Genomic DNA, 23,762 nt, shown 5'->3' with positions numbered 1-23,762 from the left:
TGGTGTAATAGGCGTTCCACGCCTCACCACCATACTTTTCCATAGCAACATTATGGATGCCTTCGCCGTGGCGCAGAAATACCACAAGTTTTACTTGTGCACCTCCAGTTCTCTCCATAGCCAATTCTGCTTGTACATCTTGCCATTTCTTTCCATCCAAAAGACCCATGTGAGGAGGGTATGAAGGTGGTACAGGTTGATCAGGAAGTCCCTGAAGGAAATATCCTGGGACGTAGCTATAGCGAGATGACGTTGCCGACTGACCATAAACCGACGACTTCACAAAAAGCAGCACGCAGACTAGATTTAGAAACATTGGGGATAGTTAGTAGCCGTGATAACTTGAAATGGTTCATCCAGAATTTCTAGCAGTTCAGCAACGATGGGTGGCGAAGGACCAATGATTAAACACCACGCTCAGTACATGCCAAAAAGATAGGGGAGCAATCAAAAAGATTCGGGTCAAAAGACATCCATTTCCAATCCTTAGATAGCGCAATGTCTATTTTTGTCGACTTTTATGTAACAAGAGTGTGACGATTGCTACAAGTTTCTTGTAAGCACATTTGGAGTAAGAAATCGTCAGTCTTACTGTCGCCAGTGTTTAAGAGCCTGCGCCGCGTGTCTAAATTTTTCTGTATGAGTGTCTTAAACAAGACCATCAATGTATTGGGAGAGCCTATCTGTATGGGGTTGGCAGACGATAAGGCTTGGCCAGATGTCTAGGACCAGATTGAGCTTCAGCATCTGAGACGTCGCGTAAGGATAAGCTGCAAGATGTGACAAGTCGCGAATACATTGACGTCGCACTTGCAACCCAAAGCAAGGATTACGCCGCTTTTAATTCTGAAAATCAGGTACTTAGGTGCGCTTAAACTGCCATGCTACAATGGACCGCGCATCTCAAACGTACGATCGGGTGTTTGGTTGCCCACAGGGTTTTTCCGTGTCTATCGCGGAGCTCTTACGTGATATGCGGGGAGTCGTTGACTGTGACCGTCGCGTTTTGAAATTCGCGCACCCGCAGTAGACATCAGTCGCATGGCCAGTGAGGACGACTTCTCCAACGCCGCGAGACTACACACGCTGCTTTTTTTGAACGGTTTTCATGACAAAACCTTTTAACGCTCTTGTGCTAAAAGGTTTTAGTGCTTACATATGCCCGCTTTGTGCGTCCGTTTCCAATGTTCACGTGCGATTTTACAATACGATCGCAATCGGGTCGCACGATGCACAAAAGGCTTAGGTAGGAGTTTGAGAGCATTATCAGTTAAAAAATTTAGGTAATTTTCAGGCCCCCTCAGTGATCGACAGTCATTGTATGGCACTATCGACAACCTTTACGGGTCTATTCAAGACCATCTTTTTGAATTTCTGGCTATACAAAGCTTCGTAAATTTATGTTTGCAAATCGACGGGTGGAAGCCCTGAGAGGCTTCCTGACCTGCAGCTTGGACTATCTTTCTGCCAGCTCAGAAAGGCATCCCTTACGCTTCCATCGCCGAGTATTGTTGAAATCCCTCGCCACCCAAGTGAGACATCAACCTGAAGATTGAGTGGTGAAGCATTTGCTTGGAAGCTTGTCCATACGAAGAACAAAGTTTTCAGTAGACAGAAGGAAGGCAACATCTTTCCGAAATAAACCTTTTAAGCATTCGTACAGTAAGTCTAAATCTCTTGAGAAACGACATGAACAAGGTGGATCCAGATTAGATAAAGTTAACGCGATTTATTGAAGAGCTGAGTAAAGAATGCTACATGAATCATCTCGCTCGGCTCCTGAGTTCTCAAATATCACCCCGCCTGCAAAGTTAATACTGCTACAAATGTATCCAAATGCACTCTTCTAGAGCCGCAAAGAAAATATCTCAAAGGGATCGCACGAAAATAATGGTGCTCACTTGCTGCAACAAATTGAAGCTGGATCAATATCCATAATCAATCAGCATAAGACAAATAAATCAAACCAAACATCACTGAAAACACAACGTACCAATAATGTTCGATTTCTTGACGACTTTTAAAGATCACTGGCTACTGTGTAACGTTTCGATGAAATATGGCGGAAGGATCGATGGAAACACTTGCGCGATCTCAACTCGAGATGTTATATAGGTTGGGAATATTGGAGCAACATTCGAATGATGATATCGAGCGCCAGTGCATTGCGAGCAAGAGAGATGAGAAGAAAAAAGAACATGACGCCTTCCTCGCGGCTCTACCTCCACCTTCGGTGATGTGTTCAGTGCCTTCCAGGGCACTCCAGGAGTCAATTTACGATTTGGAGTCTAACAGTGAGCCAAGTCGAGAAGAGAATTGCGAATTGTTTTTCTCTTCATTGGCAGCTTCGCGGCGAAGACGACAGCTCAAGTCTCGTCGGCATCACTACCTGAACTCATCAAGCTCACTTGCGTCGTCTTCGAGCTTTCATTCAAGCAAGCAAACACGTCATGCGCTTCGATTATGGTTTCGACAATGGAAGTTCTACGTTCTTAATCGAAGAGAGAAAGATCGACGACAAGTATCTATAAACGTGCTTTCAAAACAGAATTGCTGGACCAAGTGGGCTTTTTATTCAAAGCAGCGGCAGTATCGACGTGAAAAGACGTTGCATCTTGATAGTTGGAAAGCTTCTAGAGCACTTTCCAAATGGGCACAGTGGAAACAACGACGTATTTTGCTGCGTAAATTAATCAATAGTGGGCGGCGTTCCTTTATGGGGCGATTGATCCAGCAGCGAGTTTGGAGCCGATGGGTGAAATTGACGCTACGAAGAAAGCACTTTTACCGCGTATTGGGCCTTCAGACACTTCGGCGTCACGATCGACTAGTGCGTTGTGTGTGGACTGGGCTGCGTATTCATTCATATAGAGCTCGCCACGATTCTATAGCGCTGCGCAATTGCTTGAGAGTAATGCGAAACTTCTGTTATACTCGAAAAGTGAAACATTCAAAGTTTCTGCAGAGACAATGTAAGATGAATGATTGTCGGAAGCGTCGACTTTTGCAGCGTTGGAAAGCATACACTGTTGTGTCTAGTCGTGATAGGAGATTATCGTGGAATGTTCAAAACAATTTGAAACGAAGGAGATTTCTACTGTTGTGGTGTAAAGTTGCTCGCGATATCAATCATACAGACCAGCTTCGATCGAAAGTGATATTTCGAAATCTATATCAGCATTTTCAAGCCTGGAACATTATAGCAAGAGCTATCAAACGTGGAACTAAAGTGCGTGAAAGTAGCGAAAAGCATAGTCGTAAATTCTATTTCCAAGTCCTTAAAGCCCAAGCAAAATTTGGTGCCCACAGCAAACACGTCCATCTGATGATGAACCAGAGCCGTCTCGCTACAGCTGTGAGTCACTATTATGTATGGACGACAGAGAGAAGACACATAAGAGATGCTATGAATCGAGTACGTAAAAGCTGGCAGAATCGTCTCTTACGAAGCTTATTGGATGCCTGCCGATTTAGATCTTATCGCAGAGGACTAGCAGTGAAGCAGTATTGTACAATCATCACATCGCGGTATTTGAGCAGATGGAAACAGTACTATCTTGAACGACAGACCAAAAAACTTCAGCAGAAACAAGCGAAAGCTTTATATATTGTTTTTTGCTACAAGCAAGTCATTGGTGGGCTGAAAAGCTACCAGATCTTTTGCTTGGAACAACATCAGCGAGTTGCTAAAGCTCAATCACACCTTCGGCGCCGATTGCTAAAACGAGGTGTTTTGACGTTGTGGCGCGCTGTTCATGGCAATGCAGAAAGCTCGCTGCAAGCTTATCATTTTCGTCGCAAGCTGCGGGTTAATATAAAAAAGCGCCATTTTCGGAGTTGGTTGCACATCACAAAGTCGCGAACATTCAATCGAGAGAGACTACATGAGTTGCAGAAACGTCTAAATTTGTTTTTCAAATTGGAACGCCGAACTTGGAATCGCTGGGTGAAGTTTGTTACCCATTGTCAACGACGTGATCAGTTTGATCGTCGGTATCAAGTACGCAGAAAGCATCAAATTTTACACCGGTGGAACTTTCAGGCTAAATCAAACTCTCGTTTACGTGACTGTATCCACAACAAACGCATAAGAATAACTCAAACGCGTTTTAACCACTGGAAATATTGTGTGGGAGAGTGGAAAAAGATTCGAGTCGTAACCAAGTTTGCGATAAGTGTCTACGAGAAGAACCTTTGTACTCGGCTTATTCAAGAATGGCGATCTTGCTCTTCACGCTTTCATCGAGAACGTAAAATTGGTATTTTAATCATGTGTAAGCGTGAAACAAAGCTCACGATCAAATGCTTGTTTAGTTGGCGAGGAAAGGTGTGCGTTCGTCAGTGTGTGTCTAGATTACGATGTCGTCGAGAATGTCAGATAGTGCAAAAATATTTTGCGAACTGGCATAATCACGTTGTGCTGCAAAACGATTTTGCTCGAAAGTTTAGACTAGTGTGCACAATGTATTCGACCCCGTTAATCTTAACGCGTGCATGGAATTGCTGGCATCGCAAGTACAAGAAAAATGAATGTTTGAAAGCCTTGCATAGAACTTTGCAGCATGAACAAGTTCGGCAATGTTTCTCGCGCTGGAAAGACTTTCGAATTGCTTGCTACATAATTAGAGTCTGGCATCGAATTGCATTAGCTATTTCAAACAGTACAAATAGGCTGGGGATGCGCTTACGCTGTTTCCATAAAAAGAGACGTCACGGGCTACAAAGATGGATAATCGCCGCCTGGAAAAGATTTGTCTTCATACGGAGAAGTATTCAAGAGCGACAATCGTTGCATAAGCATAAACTTCAAGGTGAGCTAATGGAAGTAACGCGTAAATTGGAGCAGGCAGCTACATTTTGTTTAAAATTGTGGTTTCGACGGTGGACAAAGGAATATGCTGTTGCTAGGAGACATTTTCATCATCATCTGTGTTCAAGTGTAATCTTATCGTGGTGGAAGGCTACCATTAATTCGAAGCAAGAAAAAGTTGTGATCAGTGCACGGCAAACGACCGACAATCCTTTATACTATCATCCTCAACATCAGCTTTATGCGATTAAAGCAAAACGAATTGACTGCTTAGCTAAACGGAAAAACAATGTTTTGGGAAAGCAAGGAAAAAAAGTGGTTGGCAAAGCTTCTTCATTGGAGTCAATGCGAAAGATGCGTCGGATGCTGGATCCTATGAATCACGTGAGCTATACAAAAGCTCGTCAGACAAGTGACGCGGATACAATGCGAAACGAGAATTGCAAGCAATTGGCGAGCAAATTGAGTGCAAAAGCCGCTTCAGGTCCTTCTGTCAATTCAAGAATTTGTCGAGGTGTTGAAAATGGGCTTGAAGGCGGCAAGCGCATACATCACGCGATGATTGTAACTTGCAGATCTTATCCTAATATTTCAAAGGCTAGTTATAGCGAAGTGCAGCAAGAACAGATGTCACCTTTGCTCGCAGCCACTAATCAAGTGGATTGCGATACTAATAATGTCAAAATTGCTAAAAGTCTCAAGAGGTCTCAGTGTGTATTACCATTTTCACCTGATCTTGAGGAAAAACAAGCGAATGTGTCATGCATCGAAAACGATTTACCTCTCTTTGACAGCGACGTATTAGATGTCAAAGCTCGCACCAATGAGACGAAACGTAACGCTATTGCCAGAGGATTTAATTCGGTTGCTGATTCTGAACAAAGGGTAAGTTCGCAAGAGTGCCATTTCAAAGCTGACAAGAATGATATTCTCGCTTCCACTACTGATCCACAACTTGATCTAGGACATTCTTGTGCATTAAAGGTTGGGTCCAATGTCAGAGCTACGAGCAGTGGCACCCAAAAGAGAACCACATCATCATACGAAGTAAAAGACTCACGGAAGAAGCCTGGAGTGCGGAAAAAACGAGGTGCAGTTCAACAGATCAAAATACTTTGTTCGAGTAGAGACGATGCAAAGCCTTTAGCAGAAATATTAAAACTTAATGATGGACCGGAAGCCTGCTCTTTGAAACGAAATGATTTCTACCATGACAATCGGCAGAACTCTAACTGGGCGGCGTCCATGATCAAGAAATTGATAGCGTTTTACGCTGACAGCATCCTGGCCAATGCTAGTAAATCGGACGAGCTAAATTCAGCACTAATTCGCGTATGCTTCCGGATGGCAAGAGACCTGGCACTTTTTCAAAATGACTTTTATGTGGAAGAGTTTATGAAAGTGTACGACGCTAGCTTTAAGGATAAGTCCACTGAAGATGGACAGATTAATCTTAACCTTTTCCTCAAGCGCTTGATCGAGAGTCATCCAGCATACCGAAAATATCTCGATACTACTCTTCACCGAACCAGAACTAAAACTGTTTTTGACTGGCTAGCCCGACATCACCTGCAATTGCATTTCAGGGACAGTGAGAGAGCAAACTATTGCTCACAGAAGACAAAATCATTTTGGAATAAATCATCGATTCCTTCTGAAATGGATGCCGCTCTGGAAAAAATGTTTATTGTGATAAAAAAATATTTACTTGTTCTTGGCCAATTATTCTTACGTCAGGCTGTTGAAAGCTCTCTATCAGCAAAGAACAATCTCAAAGACTATCGTATAAGTATCTCTGCGTTCATTAGTCTAATGAAGCAAGTGCAAATGTTCCCGCAGCTTTTTCATCGCCGAGAACTCGAAGATGCTGTATGTCTTTCCTGCTGTTCTTCCCCAGTGACCAAAGAACTGAATTTTCCAGAGTTTATCGAAACTCTGGTACGCTGCTCTTGCAATCTTCGTTGGGGTGAACTTGCAGGAGGAAAACAAGCAACCGAGACTAAAATTGGCGAAACAGTGGTCATCATAAAGTTTGTGATGCTCATCTTTGCAATGGAAGGTCAAGGCTCAGTGCTGCGAAAGCGAAATGACGATGTCACTGCAATTTTAGATTTCATAGGACAACAACAAAAGAAGAATCAAGCCGAAAAAATAATTCGTTTTCGTAAATTGTTGGCTGATAACAAGCGACGAAATAAAGAATTTTGTCAGATTCCTTCCGTGTGGAACCATATTCGGGTCCAATATTCTCCCAAGCACTCATCAATAAAGTCTCTGACTGATAGATCAAAGGATACTTTTGATGGCTTGACCAAATCGCGGGAAAATGGTATACCTCGTCAAAGCTTGCCTGAGTCATCTATGTCTGACGTTGACTCAAAGCACCTTTCTGATGATGACTTTTTCTCCGATGCGACTCATCCCGAATTATCGAACTTTGGCCCTGTTGAATGTGGCAAAGTTACAGGTGATCAAACGTACAGTATCAGTGGCAGTATTGATGAAGCTAGCTCCGTAGTATTGCCGTCAGTTTTTGATTTCGGTGCATCCTGCGCTGCTGACTCTCGCGATTTAAATCGAACCGGGTCAATAAAGTCGAGAGACGGCAAAGCTGATCCATTCAAGCCTTATAATTGTTTTTCAAAGGTCCACTCTAACAGCGTGCCCTCAGCAACGAACTTAAGAAAAGTCGAGAGTTTCATAATTGTGGACGAACAAGCGACTTCGTTGCAATCGACTGGCTTATTTAAACCTTTGAAAAAAGATGAATTCCTTCGTGAAATAGTAGACTGCATTGGAGACGTTGAGCTATTGCTAAACCAATCAACCTTTGATGGCAGCAATCACTCCAAGCTCCGTGAGTCATTTCGACCGTTTATCACATTAAACTAATCTTTTCTTTGTTGTTTTTCAGAAAACACCCAACGTAGAAACACAGTTCCAGATGTCCTATTTCAAGGCCTGCTAAACACAACATTCAGCTCGGGATATGATGAACCGTCTCTGAGCGATATCGCTGAAGATACAAGCTTAGTGTATGGCTGGCAACAGCAGATTGTTGATCCTTTCAGCACAAATGAAGACTCTGAAGTCCAAATTCGCGACCCATTGCTCAATCACCTCACAGACACTGAACGCTTTACTGAAAACAACGGTACACTGTTTTACCTGAGTGCTTTTGTGTTTTTGGACCTGATGCCATGTGTATTTTTACTAGAATACCCTGATCTGGTTACTCTTGCTGGCTTGGCGCAGGAAAATGAAGTGTGTCAACAAAAGTTTTGAGCGAAGTATAGCAAGAACTTATACTGTCGGAAGAAATTGCTCTATTGTTATACATACACTCACGAAGATATAAAGCACATTACAAAATGTAAAAACGTCTTTTAAATGGACAGACATAATTAGAAGCAATGCTTGGCTACAAAAACTCTGAATCGACGTCATCAAAAAATGGGTGGCGTAGCGCTTCTTTAGCACTGATTCTTGTGGCCGGATCGTAGCGCAGCATTGACTATATAGAAAACGTATCAGTGACAGTGTCATGAAATCGTCTAGACATCCACCATTACCTCTAACAAATTGAGTCCGCTCTCATCTAGTTGCGGGAAAAGCTCTCGCATGTTCTTCCTTTTCCACTTTGGAAAAGTAGGTGCATAGTCGCGTAACTTGGTGACACCCGGCCATGTCATTTCGTTTGGTGTGCCAAATGTTCTGTGCGAACGCACTTTCGATTAGTCTTTTGAGTTATTTAAGTGATCAGCTGTCATTGCTCACTGAAAAATGCGGTAAAGCTGATCAATTTCAGAATCTCCTGCAAAAAAAGGTTTCTTGATCACCATCTCGGCAAAAATGACGCCGACAGACCAAATATCGACTGGAGGTGAATAAATCTCTTGCCCGAGTAAAATCTCAGGAGCACGGTACCAGAGAGTCACCACCTCGTGTGTGTATTTCTTAATAGGAAGGCTAAATGCTCGTGCCAGCCCAAAATCGGCAATCTTGAGCTCACCTGTGGTATTCACGAGCAGATTCTGTGGCTTCAAGTCTCTATGCGACAGCATAGTAATTGTAAATAATTTGTACTTATCATAACATAATTTCGACGCACCGATGCATTATGCCTCGTGAATGAGAAAAAGCTAGACCTTTCAGCAATTGGTATAAAAAACTTTTGATTTGCGCAGGATCAAGTTTTCCGAGCTTGTGCTCCATGTATCGCTTCAGATCTTTTTCCATGAATTCGAATACAAGAAAGAGCTTGCCATCTTCTTGTAAACAGTCCAAGAGACTCACAATATTACGGTGCTCTAATTCGCGCAGGACTGATATTTCGCGCAACGCAGTGCTGGGAATTCCATCATCTTCCGTCTCAAGGCGGATTCGCTTGAGTGCCACAACCTGCTTCGTTTTGAGATCTAGTGACTTGTAAACGACGCCGTATGTGCCCTCGCCAATGGAGCCACCCTTTTCAATGCGCTGGTATCGGTCCATCAAGAGAAAAGGGTCAATGGGACTCCCGCGCTTTAGAAAAAGTTAATTTTTCATTCAAACACGCACCAGATGTTTTCAGGGCAGTCACGCGGGGGATTCTTTTTAGAAAGACGTTTCTTCCTATTTTGAAAGTGCATGACGCAGTGATCTGAGACTGTGCACTCGATGACCTCTGTTAACCACGTGTGATATCAGCATTCTGTCCTCAAGATTTGTTTCTTGAGGCAGTAACGAAGCATCGCCGGATAAAACTTCACATCCAAGTTGCTGGTGCGAGTACACGCATTTGATTCCATCGAACTTTACTGTAATGCTCTGTACACTCGATTGCGGCATGAGCAAGGCAAGCGTTCAAAGCTCATTTTGATTCTTCTCCCCTACGTGCGTGAAGTGAAAACCAATTCTCGCATCGATTCAATACACGTTAAACACAAAGCTTTCTTACACGATGCCCTGCAGCAAATTGCACGTACAATCGTACGGTCTCTTTTGGTGAGCCCCAATCATTGGATTATCTTACCTACAGCACCTCTAGAAGCTTACTTTTTTTGATGCAATAGGTTCCTAAGTACAGTATACCTGGTGCATGCCGCATTTTTCGACACCAATCTCTCAACTGATACTGTATTTAATCTCATTGTGCGTCGTCCGCGCGTCGCAGGTGGCACTTTAACAATTCCAATCGATTCCAGTGTGAGACTTGTGAAGTGTTCTCGCGGTGAAGCCCGATACAATACCATTCGTCTTCGCTACGGTATATCGCGCAAGTGCCTCATCCTACGCGCATCCGATACACTTGAGCGCGATAAATGGCTTGTCGGAATTATTCAAGCAATGGCAGCCCTTCAGAACATCGGACCATACTTGCCAATTTCTGCAGTAGATTGAAAAAGCGCTCGCTGCTCTGTCTTCGTACCATTGCATCCTATAGAAGAAGCAACGACACGCTTTTATAAAACGCTAACAGTTAAATATCGACTATATTGACATTCAATTGCTAGCACATTCTAAATCTTTTACGCATCGTAACTTTTACATGCTTGAATCTTAGCATTTTCGAGCCAATAACCAAAGAAAACTGATTGTAATGTATAGCTAGCTATAAGTGCCTTAATCTGATTTGTACGTCCAAAACGTACATGCGTTTGTGAAATCGCTGTTTATTCTTCGTTTTCCTTACAATACCTCAAAACGTCCTCATTCTGTACATTAAATAGTAAGCACAGCGCTTATTGAAGAATTCTGGACCCTGGCATTGACATGCATTTTGAGACACTCACCTGGTTTGACTCCATTATTCTATGCTCTCGTGAGTAATGTCTGCGATCCTGGTAGATTCATTGTAAGCCATCTGGAAGCATACAACAAGTCTGACCTCCAAAATTGCCACTGGATTTGTGGAGCCATTATTTCTTGAGGTAGACACTCGTTTTCTGAAATCATGAGGATTACTTACTTTGAAAGCAATGGCTCTCACAAGACTAATAGCGCACAATACCCACTACAATTTCATTATTTCTCATCTTGCTTCTAACCAGCCAAGCAAACTCCACTTTTGACAAACGTCCCGGTTAAAGCTTCGCCTTCATTTAGATCCAATGGCGCGTGATCAACTCCAAGTTCAAGCTTGCAGTCTCATTTGGTGACCATTACCACTTGATGACATCTCCTTTAACTCTGCTAATGATTTACTATCTGTTTAGGTTTTTATGCACAGTGCATTTAGTACATGCAAAAAGCTTGAAGATTAAATGCTCGAACAAAGCGCCCTACATTCTCGTTATCAATCGTCCGCGGATCATAGGCGGAACACTTGTTATTCCACTTGACTCAACTGTAAAATTTGTAAAAAACTTGAACAAGGACATCGAGTGCAACATTATTCGTGTAGCTTATGGGTCAAATGGCAAAAAGCTCATCTTGCGAGCATCAAGCTCAAGCAAACGTGACTATTGGCTGGCTGTGATCATAGCATCCATCAAAGCTGACAGGCAGGTACATCAAAGATGGACTCAAAATAATTCGGAGCCGCGAACGGTCAAGAACGCAATGAAATTTCAATCAGAGCGATCAAGCAATGGTTCAGGAGCTAATAAAGAACATATCAAGGAGTGCGCTGTTCAATCTATTTCGGCTTCTGCTCAAAGCACTAAGTCAAGTATCTCAGCCACTAGCGAATCTCAATCGTATGCTTCCAAACATGACACTTCAGCTTTTCCACGGCCTTCCAAAGTCGCCCGTATTGCTTCGCAGAAGTGCTCTCGTCGGCAAGCATTTCGTCAGAATATTCCAGCTGTCATACAGCTTTTCATTACGGTCGGTCAGGCGATTGCTGCTGCGTGCTAAGAAAATTCTTAGAATAGTCGCTGTGACTTTATCCGTTTTCCGGATACAATGAAGCATCTCTTACCGTTATACATTTAATTAATGTAATGACCATTAGATCTTTTTTTGAAATCCTTGGGTACTTCTTTGAATTTTGAGCAATTTCTCACATATCAACATCAATAACTTACCTCCTGGAAACAGTTTACAAATTCACGACTCCTTTCGTATGTTCTGTCTATCCTGCATCATTTTTGCTCGCTGCATGCTGAAGGCGCCATGGTGCTGCTAAATACTCTATCAATTGTGACCGTCATTGAAAATACAAAATCGTTGAGGGTATATACGATATATAAGCTTAAAAGCATCGGTGTATTGTAGATTCGAAAGAGCATGATCGGAATTGAGGCTGGAGAATCAGCTTGTGAACTAGTTGGCGTAGGTAATGAGGAATTTTAAACAATGCTACTTAAAATTTCAAAGTAATTATTAAAGATACTTAGATAGAAGCAATCCCGCTTCAAAACCACCAACAAACATTTAGTGATTGCGAGCAATGATTGTTCAAGCTTATCTGGAGGCAGTACTGAAAGATTCAGCGGCAATCCTATGGCATGTGGATAGACAAGCTGATGCGGCACGTCGATCAAGTGGACATCGTATATCTGATAAGCTGCTGATTGCTCGAATAAAAAAGTACTAATGGCAAACTTGTTACGAAGAAATCCTAAAAGGCCAGCATGACGGCCGCCGAAGCTGCCGAACATGAGGCGGGAGGCTGTAACAGGGTATGTACCGTACGTACACACTACACTGAATATTGCTAGTTGAGCATTACCATGGCTGCCAGCCTCATGCTATGGGAGGTTTTCAATGCAGATAGAAAAACAGATGCTAACTTTGCCATTCAGTAATTAAATAACATATTATGTTGCACTCTTGAAATGAAAGAGAAAGGTAAGTAGTACCTATTTACTTAAAAGGCTCTCGCGTAAGAACCCATTCTCTGTGCGCTTGTGAAAGCAGACATATAGCAGCATAACTTCTTTTGTGTAAGGTGCACCTGTCCTTGGTAGCACTTGTCGTCAATTTGACAATCCACTACAAATAAGGCTGATTTCTTTGTGAGGATGGAACAACGACTGTTTGGCTATTTGTCCTTAGACAACAAGACGCGCAAATACTGCTGTGCTATACCAATGGGATTGCACAACAGTCTAAAGGCTGAAAGCAAAATAATAATTGCCTGGAGACGTTCATCATTTAAAAAATGCACTGGATAGACACCTCCAGAAACGCCTCAACAAGGTGTAGGTGGGCTATGTGCGATTCTTTTTCAAGCTTAGTAGGAAGAAAACGATCCTGGCTGCCAAACAGCACCGCGAAGTTTTCAGGCTGCATCGGAAGGCTGAGGCGGTGTGAGCCTCAAATTTAGGACGAAAGGGAAATATGGATCGTTTATCGTGGCCTTTGGAGCGTATCTCTATCAAGGCAGAAATAAGCGACGCTGTGTCGCGGTCCAAGAATGTATCGCTGGTGAGAAAGTTTGCTACAGATGTAAACGGAACCCTCAGAGATCAGCCCAGACCAGACGCATCAAGGCGACTGTGTGTTTTTGGCTCCCTAAGCAAGATAAGCGACTGTCAGTCGTTTAAGCTATTATGAATATCCCATTTTCTCATGATGTTAGGGCACTGCTTTGTCAGCACGACTGTGCGATGCGTTCGGCATGCGGAACAGTAAAGCATTACAATTTTGCGGCATGAAAATTATTTACTTTTGAATGGATCAACTGAAAAAAATCCTGGAATGCGTGTCTCCTCCCCTCATTGCTCACGCAGAAGCTCTCATTAGACTTTAAGGGGTATCTTCATAGGATATATGTTAGGAAATAATAGTCTATGAAGTCACGGTTGCTACCTGGAGAAGCTGAGCGCGTATTTCAGCATGAACGAGCCCGTTGTAAATGACACTTGCAGGTTCAATGAATAGTTCGGCTATCCTCTGGTATCTGACAATTCTTTATCTTTGTGATTGTTTGTTGAGGAAATACTACGACGTCGTGAACAAAGAAGTCACTACACGTGTTGCAAAGGGTGTGCAAGAAGTTGGCCTTTGTAATCAGGTAATCAAATATTGTGTCAAATGTCAATGACCAGTACCAATGGAGCAGAACGCTTCGTTCTGTACAAGATCACGAAGAGGGTTTGGTGACGATGACTAAACATCCCCATGTGTCGCCGACCTTCCAGACTAAAAGAAGTAAAATTTGTTTATATTTATGATGAGCAAAATGCGGACACTTTTTTGCTGCAGACTACAATTTCAAAATAGATCATATCATGATCGGTCGCACCTTAGTTATAGCTCTTGACTTAATTGATGCCTATAATCAGTTGGCCAAGAGTTGCAGTGGGATTTTTTGCTGCAAAAGTGCTATAAACGGGTTGGTTTCAGGATGGCTGGATACGCCATACGTTTGTTAACATCTACAAGTGTACCCCTGGCGCCCACAACATTCGAGTAGCATGTTCTGCAGGCAAGTTCTGCAAAGATTAAAAAAAATGGTCTGGCTAGTGCTGCTGCTCCAGAGAGACTTTAAGGAGTAAACTGACCTAATCAATCACTTTTAAAATTGAAGTGCAAATTTCGTCGAAATGACACGGCCCTTACCAAGCTTTAAAAATATGTCATGGAATCAGGGTGCAGCAGAAGCGATAACCTACAATACTGCAAACGAAATCCTCACGAGTGCCTAGTTCCAAGACTTCCGAAACTAAATGGGCTAATTTATGTCGTTTGTGACGCTTCAAAATTTGTCTCGGACTACCTGTCACCCTTTGTAGACACGAACGCGAAATCGCAATTTAGTCACGCCAGCCTAAAGCGGCAGAATGGATATATACAGTTCACGACAAGGTGCTAGCATGCACTTGTCAAGTTCAGTGAACATCTGCTTGGCTCCATGCCATTTTTGATCTATACAGACCATGCGTCGTTGCGCTCAGCATCTCCTTCATCACATCTCTTGCAATAAAATGCGAGATGATTATGTTTAGGACCGAGTGTACCTCCAATTGAAGATAAAAGCGGGTGTGGTGGCGGATATGCTTTTACATCACACAGACTATGAACTGGTGCGTGGCGTTGCGGAGTGATGGGGCTAAACGTACACCGTAAGCTTTGAACGTAAAGTGTGCTCCATTCTTGGAATCTTCAGGAAGAAATATGGTTTCAAGTTGGACATTGCTTTGTCAAGACACTTGGCTGCACAGTGGAACCACTAGTTTGTGTTTCAAAGTATGTGATATCACCGCGCAAAACCTCAGGATCCCTAAGGTTTGGTGGTATCTTTTAACGCGTTTTCAAGTATACAGTACTGGACGAGGCGCACATTCCCCCCTATGTGACAAGACAGAGGACATACGGGTCAGAGAGTGATATGTACTGGTTATTCAGCAATTATCCATGTGCAACTCGAATGTGTGTGATTAGAATATATGCCTTCGGTTACAACAGTAACTTTTTGGTCAGCGCCATCGGTCAGTAAAGTGGTTCCTGCAGAATACTGGTATTTGACATTTTGAACTAAATTCTGGTCTGTTAAAAGAGAACCAGCGTAACGATACCGATAAGCCGTTCCTCTGCATATTTTTCGCCATTACGACTTGTTGGTTACCAATCTTTCGGATCAAGATCGCACTTTGCGGCGAAGTTGTGGCGATTTTGGAAGCACCAGATATAAAAGATTTTTTACTGACGATCCCGCCAAATGCTCGGCAAGACAATTATCACTTGGTAACAGAGATCATCTCAAATACTTGCTCAAGAAGAGGCACAGGACCGGTAGAATTGCTTCTGTTCTGTGAGCGTTCAGTAGATAAAGAAGAGCACGCCTGGATGCCTGGACGTACGTGATTTAATTTTAAAACGGCAGGTTTACTCCCAGATTTCTTTGATACCATCACGAAGTTACAGTTATCCGGTGCGGTAGTGGCTGTCCATGAAATTTAACTCGCTAATCAGCCCGGCTGCACTTTTTAGCAAAGCTTGATTCATGTCCTGATAAGATTGAGCGTTTTGCACCGAGTGTGCAACGCAGTGATTGAAATCAAGTATAGATAATGGCAAGACGATGATGTTTTGAAGACAAAACACACGTGACTTCGTAGTGGTAAGAAATATTATATCAAACGCTTTAAGTCTACTTACAGATTCAGCGTCTGTTATTCTGATGGCCAAGTTGCGCTCGGAAATTACGGTCATAGCCAGAAATGTAATATGTTACAAGGTCAATACTTCGAAGAGAGTGTTAGCACCTTTTAGCCCCTTGCACAAAGCCGTGCTACAACCCCGCTCTTGCGAGCCATTGGGTGCGGATTTTTTTATGCAAACAAAACATTGTCAAAATATTTTTTGCACACAAAGAACATTTTGCTTTATGACTGCGATACTACTCTGTGTCACTTATCGTACTCAGTTTAATTGCGTAGGTTCGAGAGCGTACTATAAATCGGCTCATATCAGCTTTGATGTGACGGAAATTGCCTGTCTGTGTACACACACTTACTGAGTAAGGTGTCGGCGAACTGACGCGCCTAACCGCGTGTTACTCACTTCCAGCGAGCCATTGACTTACGTGATGAGGAGGTAGGTGAAGTGATATTTATTATTACAGCCAATAGGCTTTAATCCTCCCTAACCTGGGATGTGCCCCCAGTTCTTATACAGTCGAAATGAAGGGTATATACAGCTATAGGGGTAAATTTGTTACCAAACACACAAGTATGTGGTACACACAACATGTGTAATGGATCTGGCCCAATACATATGACCTCAAGTCGATAATTCGAAGGTAGCCGTTGTGCTGCCATGACTCACGGAAATAAACGCGAGAGGGTCATACTTCTCCTGTACAGTAGAACCTGTCTAAATTAAACCTGTTTAGTTTAAAACCCGCTCTAAATTAAACAATGTCCCCAGTCCCAACATGTTTAACTTAGACAGGTTTTACTGTATCTCTTGATGAGAAAGGAATCGCCAACAGCCACGTAGAGTGGGCAGCAGGCAGGCGGTTTCCCCGGGACTGTGACTAGTATTTGATGATACTATCGCATCAATCAAAAGCATTAAGGTCCTCCATTCCGCTTCGGCAAGACTGACCATGCGCCTTTGCCGCTTGTGATAAAATGTATTTTTCGTCAGAAATTCCTTTAGGAAACGATACAGGGTCGCGCCACCCGACGTGCTCCCCACTAGCAGGTGTAAATCAAAAATTTCTTGGTATATGCACTTGATCGGTAGTTACAGCGATATGTCTTTATAGACGAGCTAGTCTATTGGTAGCCCAAACCTGCGATGGTGAGCATCATCCTTCGTGCTTTGTACTTCGTAAAGACAATGATTAAAATCATTTCAGTCTATCTCCGCCTCATTGGAGCTGGCCTATGAAGATGTATAATGTGTGAGGCGACGTGCCATCTTCACCCACAAGAATCGTGTATGATACTCGTCAAAATATTCGTCAGCGTCTGCTATCAAAGGGTTTGTCTTTATGGAAATAGGGTATCGCCCCTTCGCAGCAGCAGAATTTTGGATGAGTGACAGCGTGAGGGATCAAAACGCTTGTGGAGTGCCGTTCGAGGACTCTTCTAGCTCTAATATGAGTGAAAAGCCCACACGCTCAGCTGTGTTAGGAACCCACTGTACCGCGGTGCGCCACTTCTAAGGGACTAATTTCATAACCAAATGTGACTATTTTAAAAAAGATGTTTTTACTCTTGCACTTACAGATGGGCAAGCCCGGCTCGTTAAACCCGATTCTTCGTAACCTCCTCGACAAGAAAAAGTAGCACTTGTTGCCGGAGGAACTTGTCCTGAGTGCTCGATTTGTCCAGAGAAAGGAGAAGCGTAGAGAGCGCGTCATCCTCGACAGCTTTACTGTAGGTCTTTTGATGTGAGCAAAGGTCTAGGGTCGGGACACGGGAACTCTATATAATAGTTCTCGTCGGAGAACACCTCGACTGTCTCCCTCAGTACAACGCGTAGGCTGTCGGTCGTAGGGTCGCCTTTCTAAGTGGCTTATAGATTTATTTGGGTAGAAGTAGGAGACGTTCCGATGTGCATTAGGCACAAGAAGTGCAAAGTGCAATATTGGGAGAGAAACTGGAGTGCCCACTGTCGCACAGTGTCACAAATAGACAAGATGCTTATGGTTTAAGTACGTGACTTACTCGCCATTGTCGCTTTGGTGTCGCGGACTTAAAACCAAGCCCAGAAGTACAATAGTATGGTACCATGATAAGGTTGCAGTACTACTTTTTTCAAATGGGGTAAATATGACAAACAAGAGGTCCGAAAGACACTCGAGCTGATAGGCTTGCGCTATGCAATTAGTAAAAATGTAATACTGTAGATTGTAGAACATACATATTCAGCTTTACATTGCCAAACTTCTTCTAAATATACAGCAATCTTTACACGCTCATGTCTAGCGCCAACGATTTCTCTGTGCAATGTGCACGGCTCCCCGTCACTAATGTCATGCATTGGGCAAGGAGAAGTGATAACTCCAGTTTGCTTTATCCAGTGCTACCCAGCATATCTTTGACCACATTGCCAGATGTGGTGTCAACAATGACCACACGGAATGCAGGACTTCGGACAAAGCGATGCGACCGGTCTCTTTGAGCTTTCAAGGGTCACAACCTAGCTATCCCACAACATCTCGATTTCTCGACAGCCCAAGAAGATCAAAATTGAGATAAAGTTAAGAAAGCAAGTCGCGCCATAGCCATGTCTACTACGTCGAGGGGCTCTCTCAGCATCGTTTTTTAACCCTTCAACAACTGCAGTATTATATCCATCGCTGGATAAAAAGCTATCGTATTCGTATACGGCAACCTCAATGGTCCGCGTACTGTTGACGTTCTCGAGAGTTGCGTCACGCACGAGACGTTGATGCTAACTACAACCGATTCTAGACTGAATGTCACATCTTTCGTGATAAGAGTCACATTCTATATTTCTGGGTCTCACTTACTTCGACCTACATAACGTGCAACATCACTACGTCTTACTCATCAGACCGCCCTGCTCATCTTGCAACCCCACGTTACCCACGAAGGGTATTTTGATTCATTCTGTGTATAACCTACCCCCTGTGCCTAGCAATCGGGCGATATAGATAGGCACGGTGATGCTCGGCAGAAAAAAGACAATGATCTTCCTCCTCACCTTAGCTGAGGTACATTATTTCTGTCGCGCTCTTGAGGCCTATAAAAATTGAGCTCTATCTGTATTTTGCGGCACGAAAGCTGTGCCCGCCTATAGTCCGACACCCACCGCAGTATCGAAAGTTGTGGGGCGGACTATTTTGGTTTCGGTGTGATCTGAAGCTGTCCGAAATATCTTCACTAAGAGGGCCTCGTTTGCCGTTGCCTCAAGATGAGGGTCTGCTGCCATTGCATCAATAAAATTTTTGATCTTTTGAAATAGTCCACTACAGCTCATAATCGGGGAGGCACGAAATGCCTTTGCCACCACATCAAACTAACCCAGCTTATATCTTACCTCAAAGCTTTACTCAAAAAAAAGTAATCACATTGCTGTCTCCTGTGAGCGGTGTGGTCGTAACGACGCACGATCTGTATAGATCTCAAACGACTTCGACCCAAGCAGGTGCTTTCTGAACTTGACAAGGGCATTCTTTTTTGCGAACCGCTCTTTGTCATAGATGGGTTCTTTTTACCCACAACTATTAGCTGGCGGCATCATAATTCAATCATGTAATGGTACCTGCTTGAACTAGAGAATGAAGCGTCACAGATACACAGAATGATCGATCTGGATTCGGCAGCGCCAGAATTGGGGCATGTATAAGGCTTGTTTTGACAATATTTAACGCCAACTTTTCAACTACGCCACAACATCACTAAGCATCTCGTAGGAGAAAGTTGAGAAATCTTGCCACGCCAGTATCGTTAAGCTGTACTTATGCTAGTGGTTGGCCAATCTAAGCCACGTTGTCAGGTTCTTTTTGGAGAGAGGCATTAATCAATCAGCACTTGCCTTTGTCTTCGCGGGATAATATGCCCACAGGAATGAAGAAACAGAAGAAATAGTTTGTGCCGGCGCTAGCAAATCACTAGCTAATGTTGATGAATATCCTGTTTTAACGCAAACTACTCGATCGCCGCTCGCAAGTGTTCAATCTGGCTTTCTACATCCGACTTCCTATACTATGCAGAACTAAATATAAAACAAATCGGTTTGTGCTTCGCCACCAGAAGTTCAAACGCTGCTGGTGTATTACACAGTCGCTGTGGAAAATTCGGGTACCCTCAGATTATTTCCCTCACAGCGAGAGGTATATCGTTTTCTATCACCAGCTGTTGCTAACAAGCTTAGACTAGATCAAGGGATCTGAAAAAATGCAGCGACCATGCTGTTCAGCAGCGCGCCCTTTCAAGGTATCAGCGTCTGCACCAAAATGATGGCTGCAATTAGTTAGTAAGCATGCGCAGCTCCCCACTTGTCGCTAACCTTTCTGACACAGGAAATCGGAACCGAGTTTGGGCATTAACTTCCCCCCCAATCTTTGCGAAGAAAAAAACGTCATTGACAACACACTGATCCCCTGGCAAGCGCCTCTGCTGTAACGTGCAAATATTTGCTCCCAGGATTAAAGCCAATTTCATGACGCCTCTCTATCTAGGTTAACATGCGTGGTGGATTTTTCGTCGCCATATTGTGATATTCTTCATAAAGAACGAAGGGCCCGTAGCAATCTTGAGAATTGCTATACCACTCTTCCCACTCGTTGCTGAGCGTCTCAACAATAGATAATTTTATTACGGATGACGAGCTCAGCTCCATTCCTGTTACCAGCTGTACAATTTAGTGCATTCACAGTCTTACAGAGCGCTTGTCATAGGTAGTGAAGAGAGGCTTGCTAACCCAAAGGCGACTTCGGTACTCCATTCATGAAATAATCTATTTCATCGCTTGTTCGTGGAGCTTCATTGTTCCTTACAATCGGCCCATCATACGTTGGTGCTGACTCAGCAGTACCGCCGCTAGTTAACAAGCATGAGCCATCTTTCTTACCTTCGAGGCCTGGCCCTTTTACTTGCAACTTACTTTTGCCCTTCGACTTCATTAATTAAAAGCAAAGTAGACACGTGAGGGGTTCTGCGGAGCTGCTTAGCTCCTCCTCAGAAAGGAGAAATCTACCGCCTCTGGTGCGTAGAATTTTTAAGTTTCTAGCAGCCCATCCTGCCTTCGCGACATGTGACTTGTGCTTCGCACTGAATACGACGCTCACCACTCCTCAAGAAAGATAGGGTGGATCGGAAAGCCTCTTTACGAGCCACACCTGTTTAATAGCCGTCATGACGATTGTAACCGCTACTGTCTCCGAGGGAGGGTCAGATGCAAGATTTACTATTTCTAACCCTGGACATACTATGCCAGTTGTCGCCTCTCTTGACGGGGAGACTAGAACTTCGAGCCCCTTCAATAAGCCTGGTTGGGCTGGTGCGTTCATCACCGACAGTTTATCGCTTAAATCATTTCCACGATGTGAGCGCATCTTCTATCGGGCTGTTGCACATAACTGTTCATTCTCACGCGCGACCCCTAGCTTGGAGATTGCAAGCGCGACACGTTGTGGCACCCTTTGAAGTATGACAAAACTCATGGCCATCTCGACCTCCCTCTCTCATTCAAAGGGTTTTATCTGCTCTAGCCCTGAGAAAGTGATTGACATTAGCGGTCTCACGATGAGACAGATCTGCTCCTCCACCGTCGCACTCTCAAAGATAGTGATCTTTTCCAATCGAGCAAATACCGCTTTCGAGCCTTTGGCCGTCAATTGTCTAAGCCCACCGGGATCCGAGATTGACAAAAGCTTTTAAGCTGGTCTATGCTGGTATATATGTTCTGGAAGCAGGCGATCAAGCGCGTCATGTTCCATCCTCGCAGAAGACACATTCTCTCCAGAATTAAGAGTGACTACAAGTGCTATCAAGTGCAACGGTTTTGCCGTGCACTTTGACTCCAGAATTTGTGTTAACAATTGCACAGAAATCAGATGTCGTGTGTACTTACAAGGTGGAACCGAGAGCTTCTCAAACAACTAACATGCTAGTTTGCCCTGTTGAATTTTAAAGTACATTTATGTACTCTAAAACTCAACAGGGCTAGACTCAATCTTATTAAGCTTAATATACATTTTAATTTTCTACACAAGTATCACCAGGTGTAATGTGAATATTGTTCAATTGTACCGTATTAATATTAATAAAGGCTGATTCCAAAAACAAAACGTTTCGTCGCTGGATCCGCTGCGTCAACGAGTGCATGGGTGAAGGGTACACTATTGAACAATGGTATGATTTTGCTCTTGAAAAAGGCAAGAAAACAGAAATAGAAGTGGTGACGTTATTACAGTCGCTCTTGAATTATAAGGACACGGCGGGGGCGTATTAAGTGTGTAAGGACCAATTACAGTACTTGCCCGTTCGGATGCGGTGCGAACACCCGCGACATGTATCGATCGCTTCAACACGTTTTTTGTAGTGCCTCTTCTCCAAAAGTACTGCACGTACGTACCTATGCCGGCGCATTGATGCTCCATGCGGAGCATCGCTGAAAATATTGCAATGCCAAACTCTCTTGATCACTTAAAGAGAACATTTCCATCTTTGATCAATTTTGCATAAGCAATTTACTCTCGAACTAAGCACAAGTTAGAATCAAAATATTGCTGTAATGTTTACAATCTCAAACAAAATACAATCATGATACCGGTATGATCCTGCACTAAGTGCGACCCTTACGTATTCATTAAACAACAAATATGCCTGTGTCACGAGCACCTGTATCAAAGCGCCTGCGCTGCGTCCCTGAATTCTTCTGTATGAGTGTCTTAAACGAGCATATTGATGAAATGGGAGATCCACCGATGCGTATGGGGTTGATTGAAGGCAAGGATTGGCCTGATGTCTACAAATTCATGGACCACTTTGAGCTTACGCATCCGGGACGTCGCATGAAGCTCGTTATCTTGTTGCGTCACGGAGAAGCCACACACAACGCCACGAAAGCTAGTGTGGGCAGCAAGTTGTGGCAAGAGAAGTACGAAATGCTTCCTGAATTTATTGACGCCCCGCTCACAACCCGCGGCAAGAATCAAGCTGATTCTGCCGCTTTGATCCTTGAAAAGCAGATCACCAAGAGCGGCCTTAAACTGCAACGCGTGTACGTGTCCCCTTTGGACCGTACTTTGCAAACGTACGATAGGGTGTTTAATCGCTTGCGAGATATTCCTGTGTCCGTCGTGGAGCTCGCTCGCGAGACGCTGGGAGTCGTCAACTGTGACCGTCGTGGCTTCTTAACCCCAAAACAGACCGCGTACCCGCAGATGGATTTTAGCCGCGTGGCCAGCGAGGACGACACATGGTGGCAGCCCGACCACCGTGAAACCGCCGAAGAGATCGCTAAACGCGCTGCTGAATTTTTGGATGAATTATTTGATAAAACCTCCGAACGCTGTGTGCTAATTGTTTCGCACAGTGGCTTCAGTCGTGGCTGTTTCGCAGCCGTAGGTCATCACTACTACCGACCGAGGAATGCAGAGTTCATTCCACTGTTAATCACGGATGCGTTTGAAGAGGAGCTGCACTAGAAGATACGTCAATAAATTTAGCTTGTTGCACTTGCTTATTCGTTCCTACAGATTTGATTACGACATTTTAAGGATTGTAAATGGATGCCTTTTGATCCGGATATTTTCTATGCTTCTTCCCATCTTGGCCATCGCCACCTCTTGAGCTGCATCATTTCAAAATATCACGCCAACGAACCACCCCCAATGTTCCTGAATCTCTTCTGCGCGCTGCTTCTTGTGAAGACGTCGGTTCATGGTCAGCCGGCAACTTCGTCTCACTATCGCTATGTCCCAGGATATTTCCTTCAGGGACTTCCCGACCAACCTGTACCACCTTCATACCCTCCTCACATGGGTCTTTTGGATGGAAAAAAATGGCAAGATGTACAAGCAGAATTGGCTGTGGAGAGACCTGGAGGCGCACAAGTAAAACTTGTGGTCTTTCTGCGCCACGGCGAAGGT

General features: G+C 43.7%; 10 protein-coding genes across 10 annotated transcripts; 8 read left to right on the top strand and 2 right to left on the bottom strand.

The window, feature by feature from the left end:
* Nucleotides 1–639: 639 nt before the first annotated feature.
* Nucleotides 640–1,030, top strand: PHALS_12138 (uncharacterized protein; the record flags this gene model as incomplete). The annotated part of the gene is made up of 3 exons (XM_024727628.1): nucleotides 640–685; nucleotides 745–857; nucleotides 938–1,030. 3 exons carry the CDS (start codon nucleotides 640–642, stop codon nucleotides 1,028–1,030), a joined length of 252 nt encoding a protein of 83 aa, XP_024578186.1.
* Nucleotides 1,031–2,059: 1,029 nt separating this feature from the next.
* Nucleotides 2,060–4,382, top strand: PHALS_12137 (uncharacterized protein; the record flags this gene model as incomplete). The annotated part of the gene is made up of 4 exons (XM_024727627.1): nucleotides 2,060–3,415; nucleotides 3,475–3,549; nucleotides 3,626–4,259; nucleotides 4,315–4,382. 4 exons carry the CDS (start codon nucleotides 2,060–2,062, stop codon nucleotides 4,380–4,382), a joined length of 2,133 nt encoding a protein of 710 aa, XP_024578185.1.
* Nucleotides 4,383–4,819: 437 nt separating this feature from the next.
* Nucleotides 4,820–5,792, top strand: PHALS_12136 (uncharacterized protein; the record flags this gene model as incomplete). The annotated part of the gene is made up of 2 exons (XM_024727626.1): nucleotides 4,820–5,695; nucleotides 5,775–5,792. The coding sequence occupies 2 exons, from the start codon at nucleotides 4,820–4,822 to the stop codon at nucleotides 5,790–5,792; spliced, it is 894 nt and encodes a 297-aa protein (XP_024578184.1).
* A 263-nt stretch (nucleotides 5,793–6,055) lies between these two features.
* PHALS_12135 (uncharacterized protein) lies at nucleotides 6,056–8,095 on the top strand (the record flags this gene model as incomplete). The annotated part of the gene is made up of 3 exons (XM_024727624.1): nucleotides 6,056–7,667; nucleotides 7,725–7,964; nucleotides 8,028–8,095. 3 exons carry the CDS (start codon nucleotides 6,056–6,058, stop codon nucleotides 8,093–8,095), a joined length of 1,920 nt encoding a protein of 639 aa, XP_024578183.1.
* Nucleotides 8,096–8,231: 136 nt separating this feature from the next.
* PHALS_12134 (cmgc cdk cdc2 protein kinase) lies at nucleotides 8,232–9,304 on the bottom strand (the record flags this gene model as incomplete). Its single annotated transcript, XM_024727623.1, has 4 exons — nucleotides 8,232–8,324; nucleotides 8,383–8,524; nucleotides 8,588–8,860; nucleotides 8,922–9,304. 4 exons carry the CDS (start codon nucleotides 9,302–9,304, stop codon nucleotides 8,232–8,234), a joined length of 891 nt encoding a protein of 296 aa, XP_024578182.1.
* A 448-nt stretch (nucleotides 9,305–9,752) lies between these two features.
* On the top strand, nucleotides 9,753–10,192 carry PHALS_12133 (uncharacterized protein; the record flags this gene model as incomplete). The annotated part of the gene is made up of 2 exons (XM_024727622.1): nucleotides 9,753–9,796; nucleotides 9,865–10,192. 2 exons carry the CDS (start codon nucleotides 9,753–9,755, stop codon nucleotides 10,190–10,192), a joined length of 372 nt encoding a protein of 123 aa, XP_024578181.1.
* A 771-nt stretch (nucleotides 10,193–10,963) lies between these two features.
* Nucleotides 10,964–11,650, top strand: PHALS_12132 (uncharacterized protein; the record flags this gene model as incomplete). Its single annotated transcript, XM_024727621.1, has 1 exon — nucleotides 10,964–11,650. The coding sequence occupies one exon, from the start codon at nucleotides 10,964–10,966 to the stop codon at nucleotides 11,648–11,650; it is 687 nt and encodes a 228-aa protein (XP_024578180.1).
* A 1,319-nt stretch (nucleotides 11,651–12,969) lies between these two features.
* On the top strand, nucleotides 12,970–13,301 carry PHALS_14568 (uncharacterized protein). The gene has a single exon (XM_024727620.2). It carries the CDS (start codon nucleotides 13,079–13,081, stop codon nucleotides 13,292–13,294), a length of 216 nt encoding a protein of 71 aa, XP_024578179.1. The 5' UTR covers nucleotides 12,970–13,078; the 3' UTR covers nucleotides 13,295–13,301.
* Nucleotides 13,302–17,858: 4,557 nt separating this feature from the next.
* Nucleotides 17,859–18,117, bottom strand: PHALS_12131 (uncharacterized protein; the record flags this gene model as incomplete). The annotated part of the gene is made up of 2 exons (XM_024727619.1): nucleotides 17,859–18,038; nucleotides 18,112–18,117. 2 exons carry the CDS (start codon nucleotides 18,115–18,117, stop codon nucleotides 17,859–17,861), a joined length of 186 nt encoding a protein of 61 aa, XP_024578178.1.
* A 4,373-nt stretch (nucleotides 18,118–22,490) lies between these two features.
* On the top strand, nucleotides 22,491–23,318 carry PHALS_12130 (phosphoglycerate mutase family; the record flags this gene model as incomplete). Its single annotated transcript, XM_024727618.1, has 1 exon — nucleotides 22,491–23,318. One exon carries the CDS (start codon nucleotides 22,491–22,493, stop codon nucleotides 23,316–23,318), a length of 828 nt encoding a protein of 275 aa, XP_024578177.1.
* Nucleotides 23,319–23,762: the final 444 nt, after the last annotated feature.

The sequence above is a fragment of the Plasmopara halstedii genome (genome assembly GCF_900000015.1).
Source record: "Plasmopara halstedii genome assembly, contig: Scaffold_614, whole genome shotgun sequence".
Classification (NCBI taxonomy): Eukaryota; Oomycota; class Peronosporomycetes; order Peronosporales; family Peronosporaceae; genus Plasmopara; species Plasmopara halstedii.
This window is presented reverse-complemented; position numbering and strand designations above follow the sequence as displayed.

Coding starts and splice junctions, on each gene's coding strand:
- PHALS_14568 (XM_024727620.2), top strand. CDS start 13,079: ATGGATCGTTTATCGTGGCCTTTGGAGCGTATCTCTATCAAGGCAGAA.